General features: G+C 48.4%; 1 protein-coding gene, 1 long non-coding RNA gene and 1 other non-coding gene across 3 annotated transcripts in view; 1 reads left to right on the top strand and 2 right to left on the bottom strand.

Annotated features, from left to right (window-relative positions):
- LOC144380106 (uncharacterized) overlaps nt 1-10,132 on the top strand; it is a 53,215-nt gene extending 43,083 nt beyond the window's left edge. Inside the window, exon 3 of the long non-coding RNA XR_013443921.1 lies at nt 10,036-10,132. This is a non-coding gene — a long non-coding RNA (uncharacterized LOC144380106). The remainder of the gene's footprint in view (nt 1-10,035) is intronic.
- FXN (frataxin) lies at nt 1,063-20,999 on the bottom strand. The gene is made up of 5 exons (XM_036087424.2): nt 20,785-20,999; nt 14,714-14,811; nt 11,751-11,871; nt 5,226-5,323; nt 1,063-2,772 (listed from the first exon to the last, which is right to left on the bottom strand). The coding sequence occupies exons 1-5, from the start codon at nt 20,950-20,952 to the stop codon at nt 2,622-2,624; spliced, it is 636 nt and encodes a 211-aa protein (XP_035943317.1). The 5' UTR covers nt 20,953-20,999; the 3' UTR covers nt 1,063-2,621.
- Nucleotides 18,554-18,626, bottom strand: TRNAA-UGC (transfer RNA alanine (anticodon UGC)). The gene has a single exon. It is a non-coding gene; the product is annotated as a tRNA-Ala (tRNA).
- Nucleotides 21,000-22,217: the final 1,218 nt, after the last annotated feature.

Raw genomic sequence — 22,217 nt, 5'->3', positions numbered from 1 at the left:
AGGCTCTCTGATCAGCAAGGAGCCCGATGCAGGACTTGATCCCAGGAGTCTGGGATCATGACCTGAGGCGAAGGCAGATGCTCAACTGACTGAGCCACCCAGGCGTCCCCGAGAATGATTTTTATTCCTCCCTGGGTGGCTGTTCTTATGGTTCAAATGGGAATCTCCCAGGGCCTTAGAAAGGAAATAATTAAACTAGTTAGCATTGTATGTAAAGTAAAAGTAAATAGGCCTGAAAAGCTAGACCACAAAGGAAGCGTTAAGAGCACAGATCTAACTTACATTCTCCTGTTACAGCAGCCTGATTAAATCTTTTCTGTTATGTCCCAGATAGGTGAGTGCATCCCTTAACTGAGTTCCAAGTAAGCAAGATAGTGAAACTTTCATCACAAGAGATAGACGTGCATACACACACACACAGATTTTATTTTTTCACTGGTACTGACCTACCACACTTAAAGATTTCCACCCACACTAACAAATCATTTTACTTTTGAAGAAAGGAATTTTTTTATTTTTTTTAAGAAAGGAAATATTTTATATAACCATTTAGCGTTTGTTTACATTTTTCTTTTAAGAGGTTTTTTTTCCATAATGAAATGTGGTTTTTGTTCACCCATGGCAAAAGCCTTTGCTACACATTTGCATAAACTTGTCACTAATAAATCTTTCTTTGGTAAGAACATAACAGAACAGGAGCATAACTCTGGAGGGGTTTTAATGTTCCTGAGCCTTGGTTTCTTCATGTGTAAGATGCAGATCAGTAAAGATTAAATGAGGTCCTATGGGGGCACCTGGGTGGCTTAGTCGTTTAAGCGTCGGCCTTCAGCTCAGGTCATGAGCCCGGAGTCCTGAGGAGGGCTGTGCTCAGCGGGGAGTCTGCTGGAGAGTCTCTCCCTCTCCAGCTGCCTCTGCCCACCGCCCTTCCCTCACTATGCTCTCTCACTCACTCTCTCTCAAATAAATAAAAAAATCTTAAAAGATAAAATAAGATGAGGTCCTATGGTGTGGCAGGCTGTCTTAGTCTGTTTGGGCTGCTATAACAGAATACCATAGACTGGATAGCTTATGAACAACAAAAATTTATTTCCCACAGTTCTGGGGGCTGGGAAGCCCAAGGTCAAGGCCTCAGCACATTCGGGGTCTGGTGATGTTCTGCTTCCTGGTTCACAGACGGCTGTCTTCACTGTGTCCTCACATGGTGGGAGGGGCGAGGAGCTCTCTGGGGTCTCTTTTATAAGGGCACTAATTCCAGTCTTGAGGCTCTGTCCTCATGACCCAACCCCTCCCAGAGGCCCCACCTCCTAAGTCCATCACACAGGAGTTAGGATTCGCCATAAGAATTTGGGGGGGACATAGGCATTCAGTCCACAGCACAAGCTCAGCACAGTGAAGACACGTAAGATGGGTACTATTTGAACATAAATTCAACTGAAATTCAAGTGGAATGATACCAATAACCATGTATTTATGCTATAGCTTAAGAAAATTGTTCTTGGTCATCCCCTCATCTACCAGAAGGAATTAAAACCAGCCTGTTAAGTTGGCCTGACAGGACCACTGAATGTCTGGGCTGGGAATCCACTATATTCTCTCAGTTCCACCCTCTCATTTAACACGTGGGGAAACAGGTGCAGGGAGTTTGTGAAACTCGCCCAGAGATAGAGAACGGAGATGCTGCATGTCTGTGTAGCCTCGTTACTGAGAAATCTTTCTTTAGTAAGAAAAGGTTGCACTGAGCCAAGTGAAGGACCAGGGTTCTTTTCATTAACATGAACATCTTTTCATTTATGTGGTCCTTCACAATTTGCAAAGCACCCCCTCAGCCCCGTGACCTAGTTTATTACACTACATCCACGAACTTATGAAGATGGCCCTTTTTCCCTTCTTTTCTTTGGGAGAGTTTTTGCATTCTCAGACTTGTGCTGCAGCAGCTGAATCTATGCGGATGCTTCACTTAAAAAAAAAATACACACACACACAATGAAATGAGATGTGTGCATATGTCCCTATATACGTCTCTCTGGAAGAAACATCACGTCTCTGTGAGTCTCGTGCGGTTCACAGCCTGGCAGACACGAATGCAGACAGAGAATGATCTTTGGTTTGAGAATTCCTGAATGTCACTGACACTTCCATAATAAAGGGCTTAAGAATGTGGACATTTTCAAGAGGCGTGGCAACATTTATAGGCAACTCTTTAATGAGTCTTATTTGGGGACAGAAAGGGGAGGTCGGCCAGCCCTCTTCATGTGGCTTTAAGCAGTTAAGTCCTTCAAAGGGCAAAGAGTGAAATCAAGTCATTTCTCCTCCTGAATTTTTCCTTCTTATTTTCCTTTGTTGTAAGGTTACATATAAAGGTATGAGTATAGGGACATTATAAAAGAGAAGGGATATCCTGTGAGGGAGGAAATCAGACAATAAATCCAAAAACACTACGGAAATTACAAATCCGAACTTGGGGGAGGGTGGGAGGCAACACGCTCTTTCACAGAGCTCTTCCTTACACGCCATGCAACTGTCCCCCAAAGCGGGAATGGAACAGACCAGACACACAGCTGCAGGACGGAGCTGGGGTCTGGGCTTTAGAGCTGTTCATGTCTTTGGGATTGGTCTGGGCATCAAGCGCCTTTTCCGGAATAGGCCAGAGAAGATAAGTCCAGTTTGGTTTTTAAGGCTTTAGTCAGCTCCGTGGCCAGCAGCTCGTGGAGGGACATGCCGTCGTGCGCGTACACCCAGTTCTTCCCTGTCCAGTCGTAGCGCTTGGGCCCGCTGCAAGACAAAATAAATACGCAGGAAGTCCACGAGGACAGCCCTTGAGGACAGGTAGTAAATGCTGACTCCACAATGCCACCACCAAGAAACTGACCGGAAGAAAGGTCCAGAAAGTCAATTTAACAAGGCGTACATTTGACTTCTTGTCTCGGGGTCTTTCTATGTAAGAACAAGTACCCAGTTTATCCCCTGCAACAATCTGACAGAACAATTCTCAAGACCTGAAAACATCTGAACCCTCTCGATGAGTCTCTGTAAAGCACATTCTGAGCTTTCACTTTCCCGAACTCACAGAGGGTACCTGCTACGTCAGAGCAGGGTTGTTAAAGTGATGGCCATTTGTGTACTACTCACATGATTTGTCCCTTACCTATATTATTATTATTATTTTAGTACATTCATAACAACTGCAACCACTACCTCTCTCTACCGAAACACTTCATCACCCCAAAAGGGAACTCTGTGCCCATTGAGCAGTTAGTCCCCACCCTCTCCTCTCCCCGGCTCCTGGCAATCAGCCATACTATTTTTTTTTTCTTAATATAATTTTTCTTGGGACGTCTGGCTGGCTCAGTTGGTTAAGCGTCTGCCTTTGGCTCAGGTCATGATCTCAGGGTCATGGGATCGAGTCCCACGTCGGGCTCCTTGCTCAGCGGGAAGCCTGCTTCTCCCTCCGCCTGCCACTTCCCCTGCTTGTGCTCTCTCTCTGACAAATAAATAAATAAAATCTTTAAAAAGAAAAAGCAATGCAGTCCTATGAAAGATTGTTTTGGATGTGAGAAGTTGAGTGGAAAATAAATTTTTTTCTTGAGGAACACAGTATCTGTGATAGTAAATGGCTGCTTAGCAGATATTCTTTCCAGATTCCCATCACGAATTACAGATTGAACAAGCCTGGGGTAGGATCATATTGCTGGTAGGGGTGTCCAAACACGATACGGACTTTTTTTTTTTTTTTTTTTTTTTACGATATGGACTTTTTTGGTCTCCAGATATGACAGGGAATTCCTTCAGTGGAACCATGATAGATGGTTCTGGTGCCCTGCCTGATATTTATACAGCCACCAATCCCCAAAGGTGATGGCTGGGTTTGAACTGATCCATCCAGTTTCTCATATGGTTCCTCCAGAGGTAAAGGATAAGAATGTACAGTCCTCATGCATGGCTCTGGTTAGGGATGGGACAACTGTTTGAGGCCAAAGAGAACAGGCTAATTGGCCCACATAGGATAAAACACCCAAGTTCAAATTAATTGGGTCTAAAAAAGCAATGCAATCTATAAGGGTCTTGCTAGAAATGGGTGATTTCTGGAGTTGTTTGGTGAATTATAACATACTTCCTAGATGAAGGTGGGGCAAAGGAAGCATAACGTTTACTTATTTTGAACAAATAATTACACACCATGGCATGATAAACAGTATAATATTAACTGCCTAAAAATGATGTGAACATTGGGGCAGAAGAAGAGTTATAATTTATGTTTTTTAGATTTATTTATTTATTTGAGAGCACGCGTCAGGGGTGGGGCAGAGGGAGGAGAGAAAAAAATCTCAAGCAGACTCCCTGCTGAGTGCAGAGAGGACTCGGGGCTCGATCTCACTATGGAGATCATGACCTGAGCCCAAATCAAGAGTTGGATGGTTAACTGACTGAGCCACCCAGGCGCCCCTATAATTTTTTTTTTTTTTAATGTAAATACCATTGGGCTTTCAAAGAACTGCATGCTGGTTATATTTGGGCCTTTCCCAATGCACAGTCAGTATGTTGTCTTTGGAAGTAATGAGTGACCCAGGAAGGCTGGTCTGAGAGCTTTTTGTGAGTGTCTCTCTATAACTCCCTTATAACGACCCCAACAGATGCAGGCCGATGAGGGGCCCTCTCTCCCTGCACGTTCTCAGGCCTGAGATGCAGCACAGGCGGCCTCCAACAAATCATTTATTACACGAGATTGAAAGCACATCAGTGATAAACACAGGAGGGATTCACTGCCCTGGAGTTCCAGCTTAAGAGGCTCTCCCCCCTCCACAGGGCAGGCAGCCCAATTTCACAGAGGGAATTCAACCAACCTTTAGCGGGATGCTCCAAACAAACTAGAGGTCAAACTTGAACCTGCTTTGAAGACAAAGTGCCACTCGGTCTGAGGCCGCAGCAGCAAAAGTGGCTTTTTAAAAGGCAGGGCAGTGATTCCATAGAGAGAAACTGTGCAGGCCAGGTTCTGAAAAGTTATAAACTTTTTGCTTCAGATCCACATCCCAGTATCTGCTTACAGCAGCCGGATTACTGGTAGACCGAAGTTCCTGAAGCAGGGTTAACTGTCCTACGAGGATGGGGTGAGTGTGAAGCATCAGGTGTGCTCACAGACAGCCACCCACGAGGTGACCTTCCCTGTAAAGGTCCACAGCGCCACACCTCCCAGCTGAACAAGGACAGATGGGGACTTCTGGACATACCTGGAGGGCGAAGATAACCAGATCTGCTTGTTTGGGGTCTGCTTGTTGATCACATAGGTTCCTAGATCTCCACCCAGTTTAACTGTTAAAACACCACTCTGGCGGATCAGGTGGCAAAAGCACGAGGAAAAGAGAACAAGACAAAGTTATCACTTTGTCACAATTGCTAAATTGCTTCCTATCTCGACGTTGGTACACAAGACACACCGCGAAGAAGCGCCTTTCGTGTTAGACACGGCAGATTACGCGGAAAGCACACTGCGCTGAGTCAGACTATGACTAGTCACGGTAATACTTAGACCTCGTAGTGCTCTCCCTCATTCCCTGGGAGGCTGGCGAGGGGAGAATTCTCATTATTCCCATCTCGAGGTGAAAAGACAGCAGTGGCTTGTCTGAGGAGTGAAAGCCGGCCAACGGGAGGCTGTGCATCCTGCCCGCTGCCTCAGTTCCCTCAAAGCCCAGCCAGAACGCACAAAAGGATGTTAAAAAACGCAGACCCCACCTCTACCGGAGTCCCACGTCAGCCCAAACGTCGGACAGGGCACGTTCATTACCAAAACAACGAAAAAAGGGAAAAGAGAAGGAAGCGGTCAAACCACTGGCTTTGCTGGTCTTAGAAGAGCCATAGAGCCAGCTCTGCTGGTAGAAGGCCGGCACTCCAGACAGGTTTTATCCTCAGACCCTTCCCACGCATCTCACAAGCTGCTCTCAAGGGCTTTATTTTCCCCTAAAGAGCCCTGAATTCTCTAAAAGCCTGGTTGGTCTACCTTTGCTCAATAAATGCTCATTTAAATTTGAAAACACTCTTTCAACAAAGGAGCCCTTTACTTCCAAGGTCTGAGGTTTCTTTAGCATGTGCAGGATATTATAGAAGCAACCACACAGCTCAGTCCCTTTATTGGAGTTGGTGTGCAGGAGGCAGCCCCTCGCTGTCCCCCACCCCGGCATAAGCCACGGAGACACGCCACTGCCTTTCTCTGGGCTTCTAGAGCCCCTGTCCGACCAAGAGGCCCCGATGTTTCTTAGAACACTTTGTGTTTGGTTTGCAAACACAAACAGCTATTGAAAAGGTAAATGGCAGTGATAATAATAATACATAATAATAGTAATATAACTGACAGGCAAGAGAGGACTCTATTGGGTTATACTTTTTTAAAAAAAATTTTATTTATTTGAGAGAGAGAAAAAGATCTTATCCATTCTTGAGAGAGTGAGTGAGAGCGAGCACAAGCAGGGGGAGGAGTAGAGGGAGAGGGAGAAGCAGGCTTCCTGCTGAGCAAGGAGCCCAATGCGGGACTCGATCCCAGGACCCTGAGATCATGACCTGAGCCGAAGGCAGATGCTTAACTGACTGAGCCACCCAGGTGCCCCAGTAACATTTTTTTCTGATTAAAAAGAAAACAGAGGGGTGCCTCGGTGGCTCAGTCGTTGGGCGTCTGCCTTCAGCTCAGGTCATGGTCCCGGGGTCCTGGGATCGAGTCCCAAGTTGGGCTTCCTGCTCAGCGGGGAGCCTGCTTCTCCCTCTCCCTCTGCCCCTCCCCCTGCTTGTGCTCTCTTTCTCTCCCCTTCTCAAATAAATAAATAAATAAATAAATAAATAAAATCCTTAAAAGAAATTAATTTTTTTCCTTGAAACCCACCTTTACTATTTTGGTAGGACTAGCACCTTTCATTTACTTAAAAGTGTCTTGAGGTGCCTGGTAGCACAGTAGGTTAAGCGTCCGACTCTTGATTTCAGCTCAGGTCATGATCTCAGGGTCGTGAGATCGAGCCACCGTGTCACCACGCTCTGTGCTAGGCAGGGAGCCTGCTTAGGATTCTCTCTCTGCCTCCTTCCCTCTGCCCCTCCCCCTTCTTTTAATTTTTAAAAATTTTTCCCTCCCCCCCTTAAAAAAAAAATTAAAACTGCACAATTCAATAGTTTTAATATTTCACAAAGTGTTTTCATAAAGTGTGCAAACATCACTAATTCTTGGCTATTTCCACCACCCCAAAGAGAAACCCCACACCCATCAGCAATCCTTCCCCATTCCTTCCTGCCCCCATACAAACTTCCATGGCTTCTTTTTCCATGAGATAGCAGGCTCAGGGGATCAAGACATAATCATTTCCAGTTTAACCTATCTGTGGTCCTTCAGTGCCCCACTGTGCCTTCCCCCCATCACATGGCGAGGGACAGGCGCAGTGGAGAGGGCAGAGGGCGGGGCTGAGTCATAGCAACCCTGCCACCTTCCTCAGGACAACATGGGTGCTGCCTCCTTCAGAGACAAAGTACAAGGATTGAGGGGCATGGGTGCTCAAGGGTTGTGTACTCTCCTGATCACGGTCAAGCCCTAGAACAGGACGCCAAATCAGCGATGGCGCATCCAATCACTGAAAGCCAAAATCCACTCTTTCCAACTCAGAATCTTCTGGAATTATTCCAGGAAACCGGCCACTCGTTCACAAAGAGCCTATTAAGAAAGCAACTATGAGATTGCTTCTAGATGTGCAGACCTCAAGCTGTCTCCTCCACCTGGCTCCTTCCCTGCAGCACCCCTCCCCGCACAAGACCGAGACCCCAGCTGAGGCACCCCTGACGAGGTTACCCTGACCCCCCGACGGCCCCTGTGCCTTCCTCTCTGCATCTGCGCTGCCACTTGTTTGCCGGATACCTGCCCCCTCCCTCCACTACTCTTAAGCGCCTTGAGAGCAGATCTGTCTTTTCATCCAAGCACTTCAGTGTCCAGCACATCCGTTCTTAGTGTGAGATACTGGATGGACACAAATTACATCTGTGGAGGAATGAACGGAGCTGACAGTGACCAGGGCTGGTGATAACTCGTGCAAAGTTAAGGGCAAGGTTACACAAGGCAGACAGTCTCAGCACTTACCCAACTCCCCTCCTGTTCATTGTGTGTCATTATTTTTTCCCATGGAGCCAGAGGCTGTTTCCAGAGGAAACCAGCAAGAGGAGGAAGGAATGGAAGGAAATGAGCTGCTTACTGGTTCACCGGGAGTTCTTAATGCTCTTGGAACTATCCGCAAGTAGCCTAGATGAAGAGGGCTTTTTGTTCATTAGTATTATTCCTTAAGGGCCACCCTGAGGCTATTTTGGGAGTGTGGGCAGACTTAAATGCAGGGGAGGGGAGAGAGTCAAAATCATCAGCGGCTGCGGACAGGGGCACTAACCAGTCAGAACAGCCCCTGTCCACAGCTTGGTGGAGGCTTATTCCCGCCACTCAGTATCAGCCCTACACACTCGGGAGCAAAAGGAGCAATTTCTGTTGTCACTAGCTTGTTTTGTAGAAATAGACACCTATGGGATGGCATGTTGAGTCAGGCGAGTTCAGGTATATGTGGCTTCCCACACTCCAAAAAGAGATACCCCTCTTAAGGAGTAAGAATAATGAATGTGAAGCCCTTTTCCAATTTAATCCTAATGGAAATTCAGAGAAGTAGAGGGATGTCACCCACTTCCCAGCTGAAGAACCTGGCACTCACAGAAGTTAAGATAATTCACTTACAGACTCTTGGACAGAAAATACAAATCCAGGATGATAGGCTAGATGCTTTGTCTCCATATCCAATAAAATGCTGCCTCTGAGCAAGTGTCTGTAACCTGGGACCCAGAGGTGGTCTTCAGGGGTCTGCAGACTGTCCCGGCCTGAAGCTGAAATTGTACACACAGGTGTATGGGGAAGGTTTTCTTGGAAGAAGGTCCAGGAAAGGTTAAGGAACCTCTGCTATATGGCACTGATATGCCGACAGCTTAGTGAGTAAAGAACATGACAGCAGATTCTCATCAAAACGTCAAAGAGGCCAGGGCTCCACCGGGGGAAAAATGAAGGTGGCTTGGAAGTAACCCCTCAGACAGCACAGTCCTTCTCCCGGTCCTGATCAGATTTTGCCGGTCAAGTGCAGCCGACTCCATGGATCCTAGTGATGGGAGGTGCTTTCTGCTCTGGTGGGCAGTCCCCTCTAATGGCAGGGCCAGTGCGGGTGAGGCCTGGACCCAGACGCTGACCCCCCCAAGTTACCCACCCCATACGACAGCCAAGGAGCACTCACATTTCCCACTCCACAGGGAGCAAACAGAACAGACATGTTCTTGGGTCTTTCTGGAATACTGCTGTCAGTTGTCTACTTGGTCAGGACCAAGCTGGTAAAACGTCTATGATGCTGAGTGGCATCAATGAGAGTGTGTGTGGGCCCCATTTCGTTTATGTACTGAATCAACATTTATTAAGTCCCTATCATGTACTTGGCAATGTTTCAGGCACTGGGATACCAAGAGTGGACAGTGTCCTGGCTGCCAAGGAACTCAGTCTCCCATGGGAGCTGATGTGTAAATCGACAGCTAGTACACGGGGTGATCAGTGCTCTACGGACTCATCCTTGGAGTGCTGGGCAAGGAAGTAAGCGTGCTATCTGCCTGGAGCATCTAGGAGGACTTCCCAGAGGAGGCAATGCCCAACTGGACCCTGGGGACAGGGAAAGACTGCACCCCAAGAAAGCTCAAGTAACAGTGTTACGGGTATTCTCTTGCCTATAATGTAGTTTCAATAGATTTGTGAAATGTATAAGTTAGCGAGCACTTGAGAGACTCTAATCAGGAATTCACACCCCAGGGTGAAATAGCATTTCAAAGTTCTTAATCAGAAGTCCCAACAACAGAGTCAGCTACTGTATGCCTTTAGTTTCTACATCTATACTAGAGAATTTCCTAAGTAGTAAATGATTTGTTAGAAATAATTTTTTCCTGGTGAGGAGAATGACACTTAAGGTATATGGACTGGCTAGATAAACACAGGTGCCTCTCCCTTTGCAGGAATGGGTTACAGAATCTGGAAACCCCAGCAGCTGGGTCAGAGAGACACTCTGCAGGGAGGACTCCGGTAAGATCCTGTGACCCACCACTGAGCAAGAGCATTTTTTCTTTTAAAGATTTATTTATTTATTAGAGAGAAAGAAAGAGAAAGAGAGAGAACAGGGGGAGGGGCATAGGGAGAGAGAGAATCCTCAAGCTGACTCTTTGCTAAGTGCGGAGCCCGATGCAGGGCTCGATCCCAGGACCCTGAGATCGTGACCTGAGCCGAAACCAAGAGTCAGCCACTCAACCAACTGAACCACCCAGGAGCCCCTGAGCAGGAGCATTTGCTGCTAGATTCCAGGGGGTAAACAGAATCCAGCTGCTAGAACACTGGCACATTTGCTTCTAATGAAACACTCATGCAAAAATACTTGAGTCACTAAGTATTCTCACTAATGTTACAAGAATGAGTGGTGTGACTGTTTTTGTGGCATGTTAATGAATGTTTGTATGCATGGCCGAGTTTAGCCGGAGACTTGGTTTCCCTGTAAGTACAGCTAGCCCCTGGTGGGGAGGCTGGGGGAGAGGAGACCTGTAACTCCCCCGGCTCCACCATTCCACAGACAGTCAAGCTGTGGGGGCCAGTTAGTAAGGGTTCCCCAGCAGCTTGCCTTCTGAGGCTGTCTGCAGAAACACTTTGAATGCCCTGCCCCGAACGATGATGCTCACAGCAGTCCCCGAATCCACCTGGAAGCATCCAACCCTTTCTTGCCCCGTTGCCTTAAATTTGACCTCCAAGTCCCTCACTGTCCTTCCAACCAGGCTTGAAATCTTCCAGACTCTGCTACCTACCTGCTCCATCTGATGGAGTCCCTTCTCTGTCCACAGTAATATCCAACAGCATTTCTATCACGTTAGCCTGACAGCTGGTTGTCCTAATAATTCCACTTCATAACATTTCTGACTATTAATTAATTGCGGTCAAGAGGATTAATTTCCGTGGGGGATTTTCTGGCAAAAAAGCAGCAGCTCCCTAAGGCGTAAACAGCATTCTAAAGGCAAAGGTGGACCACTACTCAAGTCTGCCACCTGGTGGCCAGTCGGTGTAGAGCGGCACTCCCTGGGCTTCAGGGCTCCACGGCTCCCCCCAGTGCATTTAGGATCATCTGAGGAGTGATTACAAAAACTTAAAAAATTAACTCCCCTGTCCTGCCTGGGACATGCTCCCAGACCAACTAAAGAAAAATCTCTAGGGGTGGGACCCAGGGTGCACATTAGAATTCCAGGTGAGCTTTTCAAAAATATGTTTCCTGATAGTACACCCTGACCTGCTGATCAGAATCTCAGAATCTCCCAGAAGTGGGGCCCATGTCTGTGTGCTCTGAACACACCCTGCTTAAGGAGGAGTGGTTCAGGCCTCCCCATGCCCCCAGGAGAGTCATCCTGCTAGACAAACACAGGCCTGGGTCCCTCCCTGATTTACCTTCACGACTACTGAGTGGTGCTTGAGAACCTATATTTTTAAGCAGAAATGGGGCTCACAAAGGCCATGACTTGCCCAAGGTCACAAGCCTGGCGGGGCAGGGCTGGAACACCAACGTGCCAGTCTTTGGGTCCCACCCGTAACCGCATGCTGCTGGATGCTTAACTCCACTGGAGGGGAATTCTTTGCCTTAGTGAGCTAGAATTCTTAGGGAGGAAACAGAAAAAAATGAAAATAAGCAAAAAGGTACCCCAAATGAGACATCATAGTCTTCGAATGTGTAAGGTTTGTCTGCGAGGTCTTCGAAAAACTCTGCTAAGGAGTCCAGTGTCTTCTCCGCCAGTCTTTCATAGGTGGTCTCATCCAGAGAGCTGCAGGGGAAACATAAAAACCCCCCAAAACACACGTTTACCAAACTGCTCCATTTCATTAACGTCAAACCCACACATCTATTTATTTACTTATTTAATTTATTTTTAGTAAATACGCCCAATGTGGGGCTTGAATTCACAACCCAGAGATCAAGAGTCGCATGCTCCACAGACTGAGCCAACCAGGCCCCCCGACACATCGGTTTTTTACTTAAAAAATTCATGGGAAATAGCTACCATGTACAGAGAAAAAATTTAAGCAGCATGAAAGAGTTTATATAGGGGTGCCTGGGTGGCTCAGTCAGTTGAGCCTCTGCCTTCAGCTTAGGTCACGATCCTGAGGTCCTGGGATGGTCCGTTGGGCTCCCTGCTTAGTGGGGAGTCTGCTTCTCCCTCTCCCCCTGCTTATGCGCACTCTCTCTGTCAAAAAATAATAATAAATAAATAAATCTTAAAAAAAAAAGTTTATAAACAAACTTTCTTCCCAAATAAGCAGCCCCCATCCACAGAGTCAACTACGAATAACAGTCTCTTCTATATCCATCCAGAATTTTATATTCTTTTTATTTTTATTTTTTTATTTTTAAAGATTTTATTTATTTATTTGACAGAGAGAGACACAGCAAGAGAGGGAACACAAGTAGGGGGAGTGGGAGAGGGAGAAGCAGGCTTCCTGCCGAGCAGGGAGCCTGATGCGGGGCTCCATCCCAGGACCTGGAATCATGACCTGAGCCGAAGGCAGACGCTTAACGACTGAGCCACCCAGGTGCCTCCAAGAATTTTATATTCTTTTTAATATAGAAATTGAAGCACCTTGCAGTTTTTATTTAACATATCCTGGAAATTGTTCCATATTAGCACATACAGATATTCCTGGTATTTTATTTTATATTATTTATTCAACCTGACCCCTTCAGGTGGACATTATGCTTATTAAAATTGCTTGTATTATGATTAAAATTATGTTGGGCAAACCACAAAGTGGGAGAAAATACTTGCATTACATGTATCTGAAAAAGGGCTTATTTCCAGAATATATAAAGAACTAAAAAAAAAAAACAAACAAAAAACTACAAGTCAAAAGAGAAAGAAAACCCGGGGCGCCTGGGTGGCTCAGTCGTTAAGCGTCTGCCTTCGGCTCAGGTCATAATCCCAGAGTCCTGGGATCGAGCCCCGCATCGGGCTCCCTGCTCAGCTGGGAGTCTGCTTCTCCCTCTCCCTCTCCCCCTGCTTGTGTTCCCTCTCTTGCTGTGTCTCTCTCTGCCAAATAAAAAAAAAAAAAAAAAAAAAAATTAAAAAAGAAAAAGAAAACCCAATAGAAAAAGTGGGTAAAATACTTGAACAGATATCATTTTAAAAAACATATCCAAATAGCCAGTGGACACATAACAAGGGGTATAACTTTATTAATCTTCAGGAAAGTACATTAAAAAATCACAATGAGATACCACCAGAATGGTTAAAATGAAAGAGACAGATGACATCAAGAGTTGGCCCAAAAGTGGAGCAACCCCTCTCCATTGTGTGTGTGTGTGTGTGTGTGTGTGCATGTACACGTGTGTATCACAGCCAGAGAAGCCGATCCTAGACCTCGAGAGAGGACGGCGTGTCACCTGGAAATCTTGGCCTTTGAAGTGGATGACAGACATGATGAGAGGGCCTGTGGTGGCAGCCTTGGGGTTAGGGGCTAATGTGCTGTGTGTGCGTGTGGAAGGAGGGTCCGTGGAGACATCAGACTAGCAACGCCGGGGAGCTCTGCACCAGAACCCACTGCTTCCTTCCAGGGCACCCACTAGGCTCTATTCCTAGCATCCCCTGGGGTCCGCTGGGGTCATGTGACCCAGTCCCCCCCACTAAAATCTGAGTGAGGGACAAGTGCCTCTTCCAAGACGTCCATGCTCTTGCCCCTTTCTGTGGAATGGAACCTGGGCAGGGTGACCTGGCTTCTACCGTGTAGAGGACAGTAAGGTACGGACAAGTGATAGGTGGAAGGACCCTGGGTGCCTGAATCCCTGCCCGGAGGCACGCCCACCCTGGACTGTTGGAACACAGGGACGCAAACCACTGCTGCTTGAGCCATCACAGTTGTGGGCCTGTCCGTCACAGAGGCTTGGCCGACCCGAACTGCTAGGTCATCGAAGAGAGTAACAACAGAACTCTGGAAACGACCCAAATGTCCAGCAATAGGGAACGGGTTAAATGAACTATGGTACATCCATCAAGTTTAATATTATTTTATTTAAAATAATGTGGCAGAGGGGTGCCTGGGTGGCTCAGTCGGTGAAGCGTCCGACTCTTGATTTCAGCCCAGGGCTTCATCTCAGGGTCGTGAGTTCAAGCCCCGTGTTGGGTTCCACACTGGGGCGGAAGTCTACTTAAAAATAAATAAATAAATAAAATAATGTGGTAGATAGTTGTTGATACGGAAAGATGCTTATGAGTGCTGCTGCTAAGGGAGAAGACAGGTTTTGGATGGGATGGGCTTTTTTCTTTTTTTAAACCGGTAAGAGAAAAGGAAAAAAATTTTTAAAAAGCTAATAGAAGTGGCGCCTAGGGGGCTCAGTTGTTAGGCGTCTGCCTTCGGCTCAGGACATGATCCCAGGGTCCTGGGATCAAGCCCTGCATCGGGCTCCCTGCTCGGCAGGAGGACTGCTTCTCCCTCTCCCACTCCCCCTGCTTGTGTTCCCTCTCTCGCTGTGTCTCTCTCTGTTAAATAAATAAATAAAATCTTTAAAAAATAAAAGCTAATAGAAGTATGAGCAGGTATGCACATGTTGTGTATTGAGAGAGAAGGAGGGAGGAGGGAGAAGGGCTCTCTGACGTGGAAGGGGCTTTATCTTACCCAGGGTCGCCCAAAGTTCCCGCTGTCCTCATATTCATCAAACAGACGCTCTGCTTTTTGACATTCACGATCTGATCGAGGCGGTGGAGGCTCAGACTCTAAAAGCCAAAGTGAAGAAGAACATTACCATTTCTCAGTGCATTACGGTCCCTGAACGCACGGTTTAAATAGCACCACTTCTGCATTCGGGAATAAACCACGTTAAATTTTTCCAGGGGTGTTTCTGGGATGTTTTCACCTTGTTTTAATGCATTACCTTGTGTTCATTCTCTCGGGCTCTCTCTAAGCCTGTGCTGTCCGATATAATAGCCCCGAGCCACAGGCAGCTCTTTACATTTAAATTTATTGTCACTTCCCATCACTTCCCACTAAAATTTGAGTGAGGAACAAGCACCACTTCCAGGACTCCCATGTTCTGGAAGGCCACGTTTCAAGTGTCCTGTGGCCTCATGTGGCCAGTGGCACACAGAACGGAGTCCCCATCACGGGAAGCTCTATGGGCGGCCCTGCTCCAGGCTATTCTGCGGTGTTTAGCACAGGCCAGGCGCGTGGAAGCATCAGCAAAGCTCCTGGAATTTGACTAATGCAAGCAACAATGAACAGCAAGAGGCAGATGTCTGCTGATGTCCAGAAGAGAGGATCGGACTGCAGATGGACAGGTTTCATTAGCATGACCTGTTGGGAGATAATGTGACCTGTTGATTTCCTCCCACACGTAACTGGAAGAGGGTCCAGGCGTTGTCTCCGGGGCTGCCAGCTCTACTGGCCGGCTGGAGAGAGAGATGACATAACCAGAGGACAGTGACAAACACCGAGGGGAGCCTGGCTGAGGGACCTGCCCCAGTGAGGGAGGGGACGGAGCCTGTAAAAGGAGAGAAAAGTGGTACATCAGAGTGCAGATGTCAGGGGAGAGGATGGAGAGGTGGCCATGGGGCCTTGTGAAGGCTCTCAGCTGGACTTCATCCTGGGAAGGCACCCAAGGGCTGGAAGGGGTTGGTAGTAAGATTCACCTTCTCCAAAGGTCACTCTGGAGCAGGGCTCAGAGGCCGCTGTTCTCTTGAGCCATCGGTGCCCTTGGCAGGCTCAGAAAGGAGAAGGCAGAGGGTACAGGGCTGAGAAATGAGCAGAAAAGGGGGAAACGGGTGCAGAGCACAGAGGGTGTGATTTTAAAAGGTTGGCTCCGAAAGAGAAGGAGAGAGCCAGCATGACAACCAGTTATTGCTACTGCACATTCTAGAGTGTCCCCTATCTGCTGGGTGTTGCTGCTCTCAGTCTTGATAGAAATGGATGTGGTTAGTCCTCATTACAAGTCTGTGAAGCAAGTACTATTATTATAGTGGTTCCTTATGACAGTTTGTTCTATAAAGTCACCATGAACAGGAGGTTAGTGAAATGCTCCTACGGGAAATACAGGCTTAGCTTCCTGCAGGCTTCAGGTCACATGTGACCAGCTGATCCATACATAACCTCGTTTACATGCGTTTCTGCTTAAAGACATCTTGTTTAATACACATTGTTGATACATGAACACTGAGCTCGGGGCCAACAGCACCATTACTGAGGCTGGAACGAGGCTGATCTAACACACGTGTTTTGTCCGTAAGGCCCTAAGCCTTCTCACACTTAGAATGCTAGACAGCACTCCGGCCCTATGCTCCAGGGCCATTTTAAACAGTAAAATCACCAACCAAAAACACAAAAATGCAAACAACGTGCCACTAACTAGGTGGTGGAAAGGACACTTGACCCCGTGGGAGCCGAGAGAAGAAGACAGAGTGTCACCTTGTTTGACCTCGGTGGGAACACGCAAGCATGGGGCGACTCTAAGTTTTTGCTGCTGTGTGTGTGTCCCAGAGTGACCACGAAATCCACCCTGGGTATTGATTTTGGGGTTACAGATAAATTTTACTGAGTAGGTGAATTCACAAGTCCAGGATCCATGAAACATGAGGATAGGCTGTATTTGTATTCTATGGATGAGGAACCGGAGCAAATCACTCGATACGTGGAGGAGCGGAGATCTGAACCCACACCCTCTGGCCCCAGGGTCTGGGCCACAAAGGAAAAGAATCACACACCTGGGAATCGTACAGGGTTTCAGACATGGAAGGGAAGTTCGAGAGCTAGGGGCTCAGAGTTTCTCCCCCTCCAGGATCCTGGCCTCTCAAATCCTAGGTGTGGTAGTCTGACACCTTCGCATTGCCTTTTTCCTGTTTCGTTTTTGGTTTTGACTTTTATATCTTGGATGGCTGTTCTTGGTGGGAGGTTTGCGCTAATGCAAGTTACTCATAGCCAGAAGTAGAAGTCTACATCCAGCTGTTTTTAATCATCAAAGGAACTGCTGCCGAAGTTGCTGGTCTCTTACCTGTTCTCCCCCAAGCTAACGTTCCCTGGGTACCTGCGCACCCTTTCCGAGCCCCCGAAGGCAGGGGTCATGGTACCCGCCACGCAGACTGGTGATGAACATTAGACAGGAGGACACGAATACCCCAAACACAGGGCTGGAGGGTGTCCAGTCAATTTCGGTTTTGGAGCATGTCAACAATAGTGGAGAGGCGGAGGGTGAGGCCTGGCCTGGGCGGCTAGCAGGGAGGCCAGGCCTCACCCCAGGGGTCCCCTCCGCAAAGCACAAAGCTGCGAAGGCTGGAAGAGTGAGTCAGTTCTCACCCACCGCTGGCGGGGGATGGACAGGTACAACCATCCTTGGCATCAAATGAGTTGAATATTTGCTGGCCCCTCGCCTAGCAATGCCATTCTGAGGGATTCGGCCACAAAGAGCCTCTGTCCATGCACAGGAACGCCTACAGCAGCACCATCATGCCACCAGCACCATGGTGGTCACGCGGATGTCACCAGGAGACTGGACAGAGTGTGATGGGCTCACCCAATGGGATACTACCCAGCAGAGAAAACGAAAAAATGACAACTGTGTGCATCAGTGTCGATGAGCCTCAAAAACAACACTGAACACAAGGGGCAAGTCACAGCACAATAAATACAGCAAAATTTTTTTTCTATCAGCAGCACATGCTTTAGGGAGACATACATGGGGGTGACACTCTAGGAAAAGGAGGGGATGCCCGACAGAATTCAGGAGAGCAGATTCCCCTCAGGGAGGCCCAGCGGTAATCGGGAGAGCACCAGAGCCCTCCGGGGGACAGGTCATATTCAGTCTCTTACTCTGGTGGTGAGGATGTGGCAGTGTGTCATTAGTCTTTAAACAGTACAGATTTTTTTTTTTTTAAGATTTATTTGTCAGAGAGAGAGAGCACAAGCAGGGGGAGCGGCAGGCAGAGGGAGCAGACTCCCCGATGAGGGACTCGATCCCAGGACCCTGGGATCATGACCTGAGCTGAAGGCAGATGCTTAACCGACTGAGCCACCCAGGCGTCCCGTGAATTTGTTTTTTCAATTGTGAATTTTATAAAACAGAAATCAAGCATTTCCACAAGTTCAGTTTAACATCTGAGCTGACATGTGCTGATGGGGGAAATACACACTGGATTTGGAAGACTGTTAGATATCTCAATGATTTTTCAGTACTGATTACATGTTGAGATGATAATATTTTGAAAAACTAGATCACCGGGATGCCTGGGTGGTTCAGTTGGTTAAGCGTCTGCCTTTGGCTCAGGTCATCCCAGGGTCCTGGGATCAAGTCCCGCATTGGGCTCCCTGCTCAGTGGAGAGCCTGCTTCTCCCTCTCCCACTCCCCTGCTTGTGTTCCCTTTCTTGCTGTGTCTCTCTCTGTCAAATAAATAAATAAAATCTTAAAAAAAAAAAAAAGAAAAACTAGATTACCTAAATGTACTGTTGAATTTTTTTTTAAACTAAGCTCTAGGCCCAACATGGGGCTTGAACTCATGATCCTGAGATCGCAGGTCACATGCTCTACCAACTGAGCCAGCCAGGCGCCCTCTGTGATGTTGAAATTAATTTTACCTGCTTTTTACTTTTTCAATTTAGCTACTAGAAAATTTAGAATTACATATGCAGCTCCCATTCTATTTCTTTTGGATATTGCTGTAGAAGTAGGAATACAGGGTAGAGAAAATAAGGGTGGGGAAGAGGCCCCCACAATGAACTCAGGTCCTGATTGAGTTCTGGAGTGCAGGGACTTTGGGGGTCAACCTGAGGACAGGTAAGGGCTTGAAAAAATTAAACAGTGGTCCCAGTTGCCATTGTCATCCACCCAGTTCCACAAATACTGGAGATGTGTGAGGGAACTGTGTTACAAAGTTCAACAAACCTGATTAATTTACTATGGTAGAGGAGGCCCAATGGGTGACCCATGTTGTTAACTACGTCCCAACTTCCCAAGACCCCTAATCCCAGTGTGTGTCCAGTGCCCACCTCCTGGGTGGCAGCTCTAAGTTGGGCATGCTTCTGAGTCAACAGTCCTTAACAGCCACTAGGTACCATCCCAAAGACCATGCCGTATCTTGTCACTGCCCTAAATTACAAACTGCGGGCAACCCATGGCCCCCACCAGCAGGGGTCAGAGTGCAAGCCAGGGCAGCTCCAGGTGGGAGAAGCACAGGAGAGGGGTAATAAGTGTCTCTGTCTCTGTTCTGCACTGGGACATCATGGTGCCAGGACGGCCATAGCTGCCTATATTTCCCAAGAAGGGGGGGAATCAAGTATCAAGGCCCCACTTTGAGTGTTGGCAACCAATCCTAACTTCTCTTCAAACACAGCCAAATAACAGGGCTGTGGGAAGTTCAAGTCTAAAGTCCAACTTCCAGAGCTCCACAGGCAATTTGGGCTGGATTTCGTCTGCCTCCTTCATCACGCACAGTCTGTCCAGCAGACCAGCCACTCAGCGTCCATATCCATCTGCCTTCCCGGCCCAGGCCCGTCTCTCCTTCGGGAATGCCCTTCCCTGCTCCCTTGTCACCTTCAAGACCCTGGTTAGGGGGGCCTGGGTGGCTCAGTCGGTTAGCCCTCTGCCTTCAGTTCAGGTCATGATCCCAGGGTTCTGGGATGGAGCCCCACTACCGGCTCCCTGCTCAGCGGGGAGTCTGCTTCTCCCTCTGCTCCCCCACTTGTGCTCTCTTTTCTCAAATAAATAAATAAAATCGAAAGACCCTGATTAAACATCGCGTCCACCCCCGCTGTGAGTCTTCCTCAACCCCATAGCCATTCTTTGGGCTTCCTCCTTTCAGGTCTTGGAGCGAGTGGGTCAGATGCTTCTTTGCTGCCCCCAAGGGAAGAAAAGGGAATTAACTTCCAGGGCTCAAGACTTTATGTTCCGTTAATCCAATGTAATCCTCACAAGAGCTCGGCAAAATGGGCGGCACCCTTTCATCTCTTGACCGAAAAGGAAGCCATGCCTCGGAGAGGTTCCAGATCCCCCGAGGTCACACAGCTCTGCTGAATCGAGCCGGAACTTGGGAGCGCAGGCCGGGTCATTTTCCAAAAGCTTCGCTGCTCTAGCTCTTGTGCTCCACAGCCTGGACGTTTCCATCTCGCTCGAAGGGAGCGTTTCGTTCATAAAAGCCCATGCTTGGAAACATCGCTCTAGTGTTATATATACGCACTATGCTAGACTGTTATGTTGGTCTGTGTATTGCTTTGTTCTATTTATATGTATTTATGTACCACACTAATATTACACGTCATGGACATACATATGGACGTTACAGTACCTTGTACAGTATATAGTATCGCTTAGGTTGAAGCTCTGGCAAAGGGAAGTGGCGGGCTCGGCGCCACCCACGGACCCCCGAGAGCGGGTCTCCGGCCACTTCCCCTGCGTTGCGTTCCCCCCGCAGTTGCAGTGCATTGCCCTTTTCACCGGAAAGCAGAGGCCGGTGCAAACGTGACCCCGGCAAACAGAAGGCGGACTGCGCGGCCGCGCGCCCGGCAGGGAGCAGCGCGCACCACTGCCGCGCTCCGCCGCCACGCGGCCACCAGCAGAGCGCGGCCACCAGCAGAGCGCGGCCCCGCCGGAGCGGACTGGGCGCGCGTGCCTGGAGCGGAGTGGGCGCGCGTGCCCGCAGCGTCCCCAGCGTGCGCGGCCTCCCTCCGCCGGCGTGCGGCCCGGACGGCCGCGCGGCGCGGGTACTCACGGCGTGGCTGGGTACGCGGGTCGCTCCGGTCCCGACGCGCAGGCCCCGGCGGCCGTAGAGCGGGGCGTCCCTCGTCGGGCCCCGGGCTCCGGCGCCTGCCGGGGCTGAGCCCGGAGGCGCCGAGCGGGGCAGGAGGCCGGCAGCCGCGCGGCGCCCAAGCGTCCACATGCTGCTCCCAGTGTGCGGCCGCTCCGCCCTCCCGCTCCGGGGACGCCGCGGCGACACCTGGTGGCCACTGGTGGCAGGCGTCGCGGTTCGGCTCCCCGCTCAGGTCCCCTCTTCTGTCGGCTGTGGGAAATGGCCCGAGGTTAGACCTCAGGGGGAACTTCCCAGCATTCCACTATGTCTGTATTTAACACAAATGGAGAGTGCGCTTCGTGCAAAGCACAGGGCTTGCCCCTTGGGCAACTTGTGAACGCGTAACCAAGGTCCCTGACCTCGGAGACTTCGGCCTAGGGACGCACTGCTGCAGAATTCTGTCTAGGAAGGATTTGCGAGCTGCAGGCTTGCTGTGAACTGGATGGGGTGCGGGTCTTGAAGCTGCTTGGCTGTAGTAGGTTATAGCAGTTAGGAGCGTGCGGACGGGAGAGGGATTGCCTGGTTTACATCCAAACTCTACTTTCTAGCCGTGTGACCAGTGCGCAAGTTAATTCACTTCTCTGTGCCGCATCTGTAAAATGGAGTTTATAAAAATTTCTTCTTCTTGGGACGCCTGGGTGGCTCAGTTGGTTAAGCGACTGCCTTCGGCTCAGGTCATGATCCTGGAGTCCTGGGATCGAGTCCCGCATCAGGCTCCCTGCTCGGCAGGGAGTCTGCTTCTCCCTCTGACCCTCCTCCCTCTCATGCTCTCTGTCTCTCATTCTCTCTCTCTCAAATAAATAAATAAAATCTTTAAAAAAAAAAAAATTTCTTCTTCTTAGGGTTGTTTTAAGGCAATTTAGTAGGTGTACTTATTTTGTCTTGAATAAGCTGGTTTCATACAAGGCAAAATCAATCTTTTTTTTTTAAATTTAATTAACCAACATGTAATGCATCATTAGTTTTTGATGTAATGTTCAATGATTCATTAGTTGCGTATTACACCCAGTGCTTAACACATCACGTGCCCTCCTTAATGCCCATCACCCAGTTACCCCATCCTCCCACCAACCTCCCCAAATCAGTCTTTTTTAAAGATTTTTTTTTTTTAAGATTTTATTTGACAGAGAGACACAGTGAGAGAGGGAACACAAGCAGGGGTAAAGATTTTTTTTTTAAGTAATCTATGTACCCAATGTGGGGCTTGAACCTACACCCCTGAGATCAAGAGTGGCATGCTCCACCAACGGAACTGGCCAGGCACCCCCGAAATCAGTCTTTTTTATTTTTATTTTTTTAAGATTTTATTTATTTGCAAACGAGGGAGTGTGGGGGGGGGGTCAGAGGGAGAGGAA

The sequence above is a fragment of the Halichoerus grypus genome, chromosome 14 (genome assembly GCF_964656455.1).
Source record: "Halichoerus grypus chromosome 14, mHalGry1.hap1.1, whole genome shotgun sequence".
NCBI classification, from domain to species: Eukaryota; Metazoa; Chordata; class Mammalia; order Carnivora; family Phocidae; genus Halichoerus; species Halichoerus grypus.
Note: the sequence above shows the minus strand (reverse complement) of the source record. Positions and strands in the feature narration are given on the sequence as shown.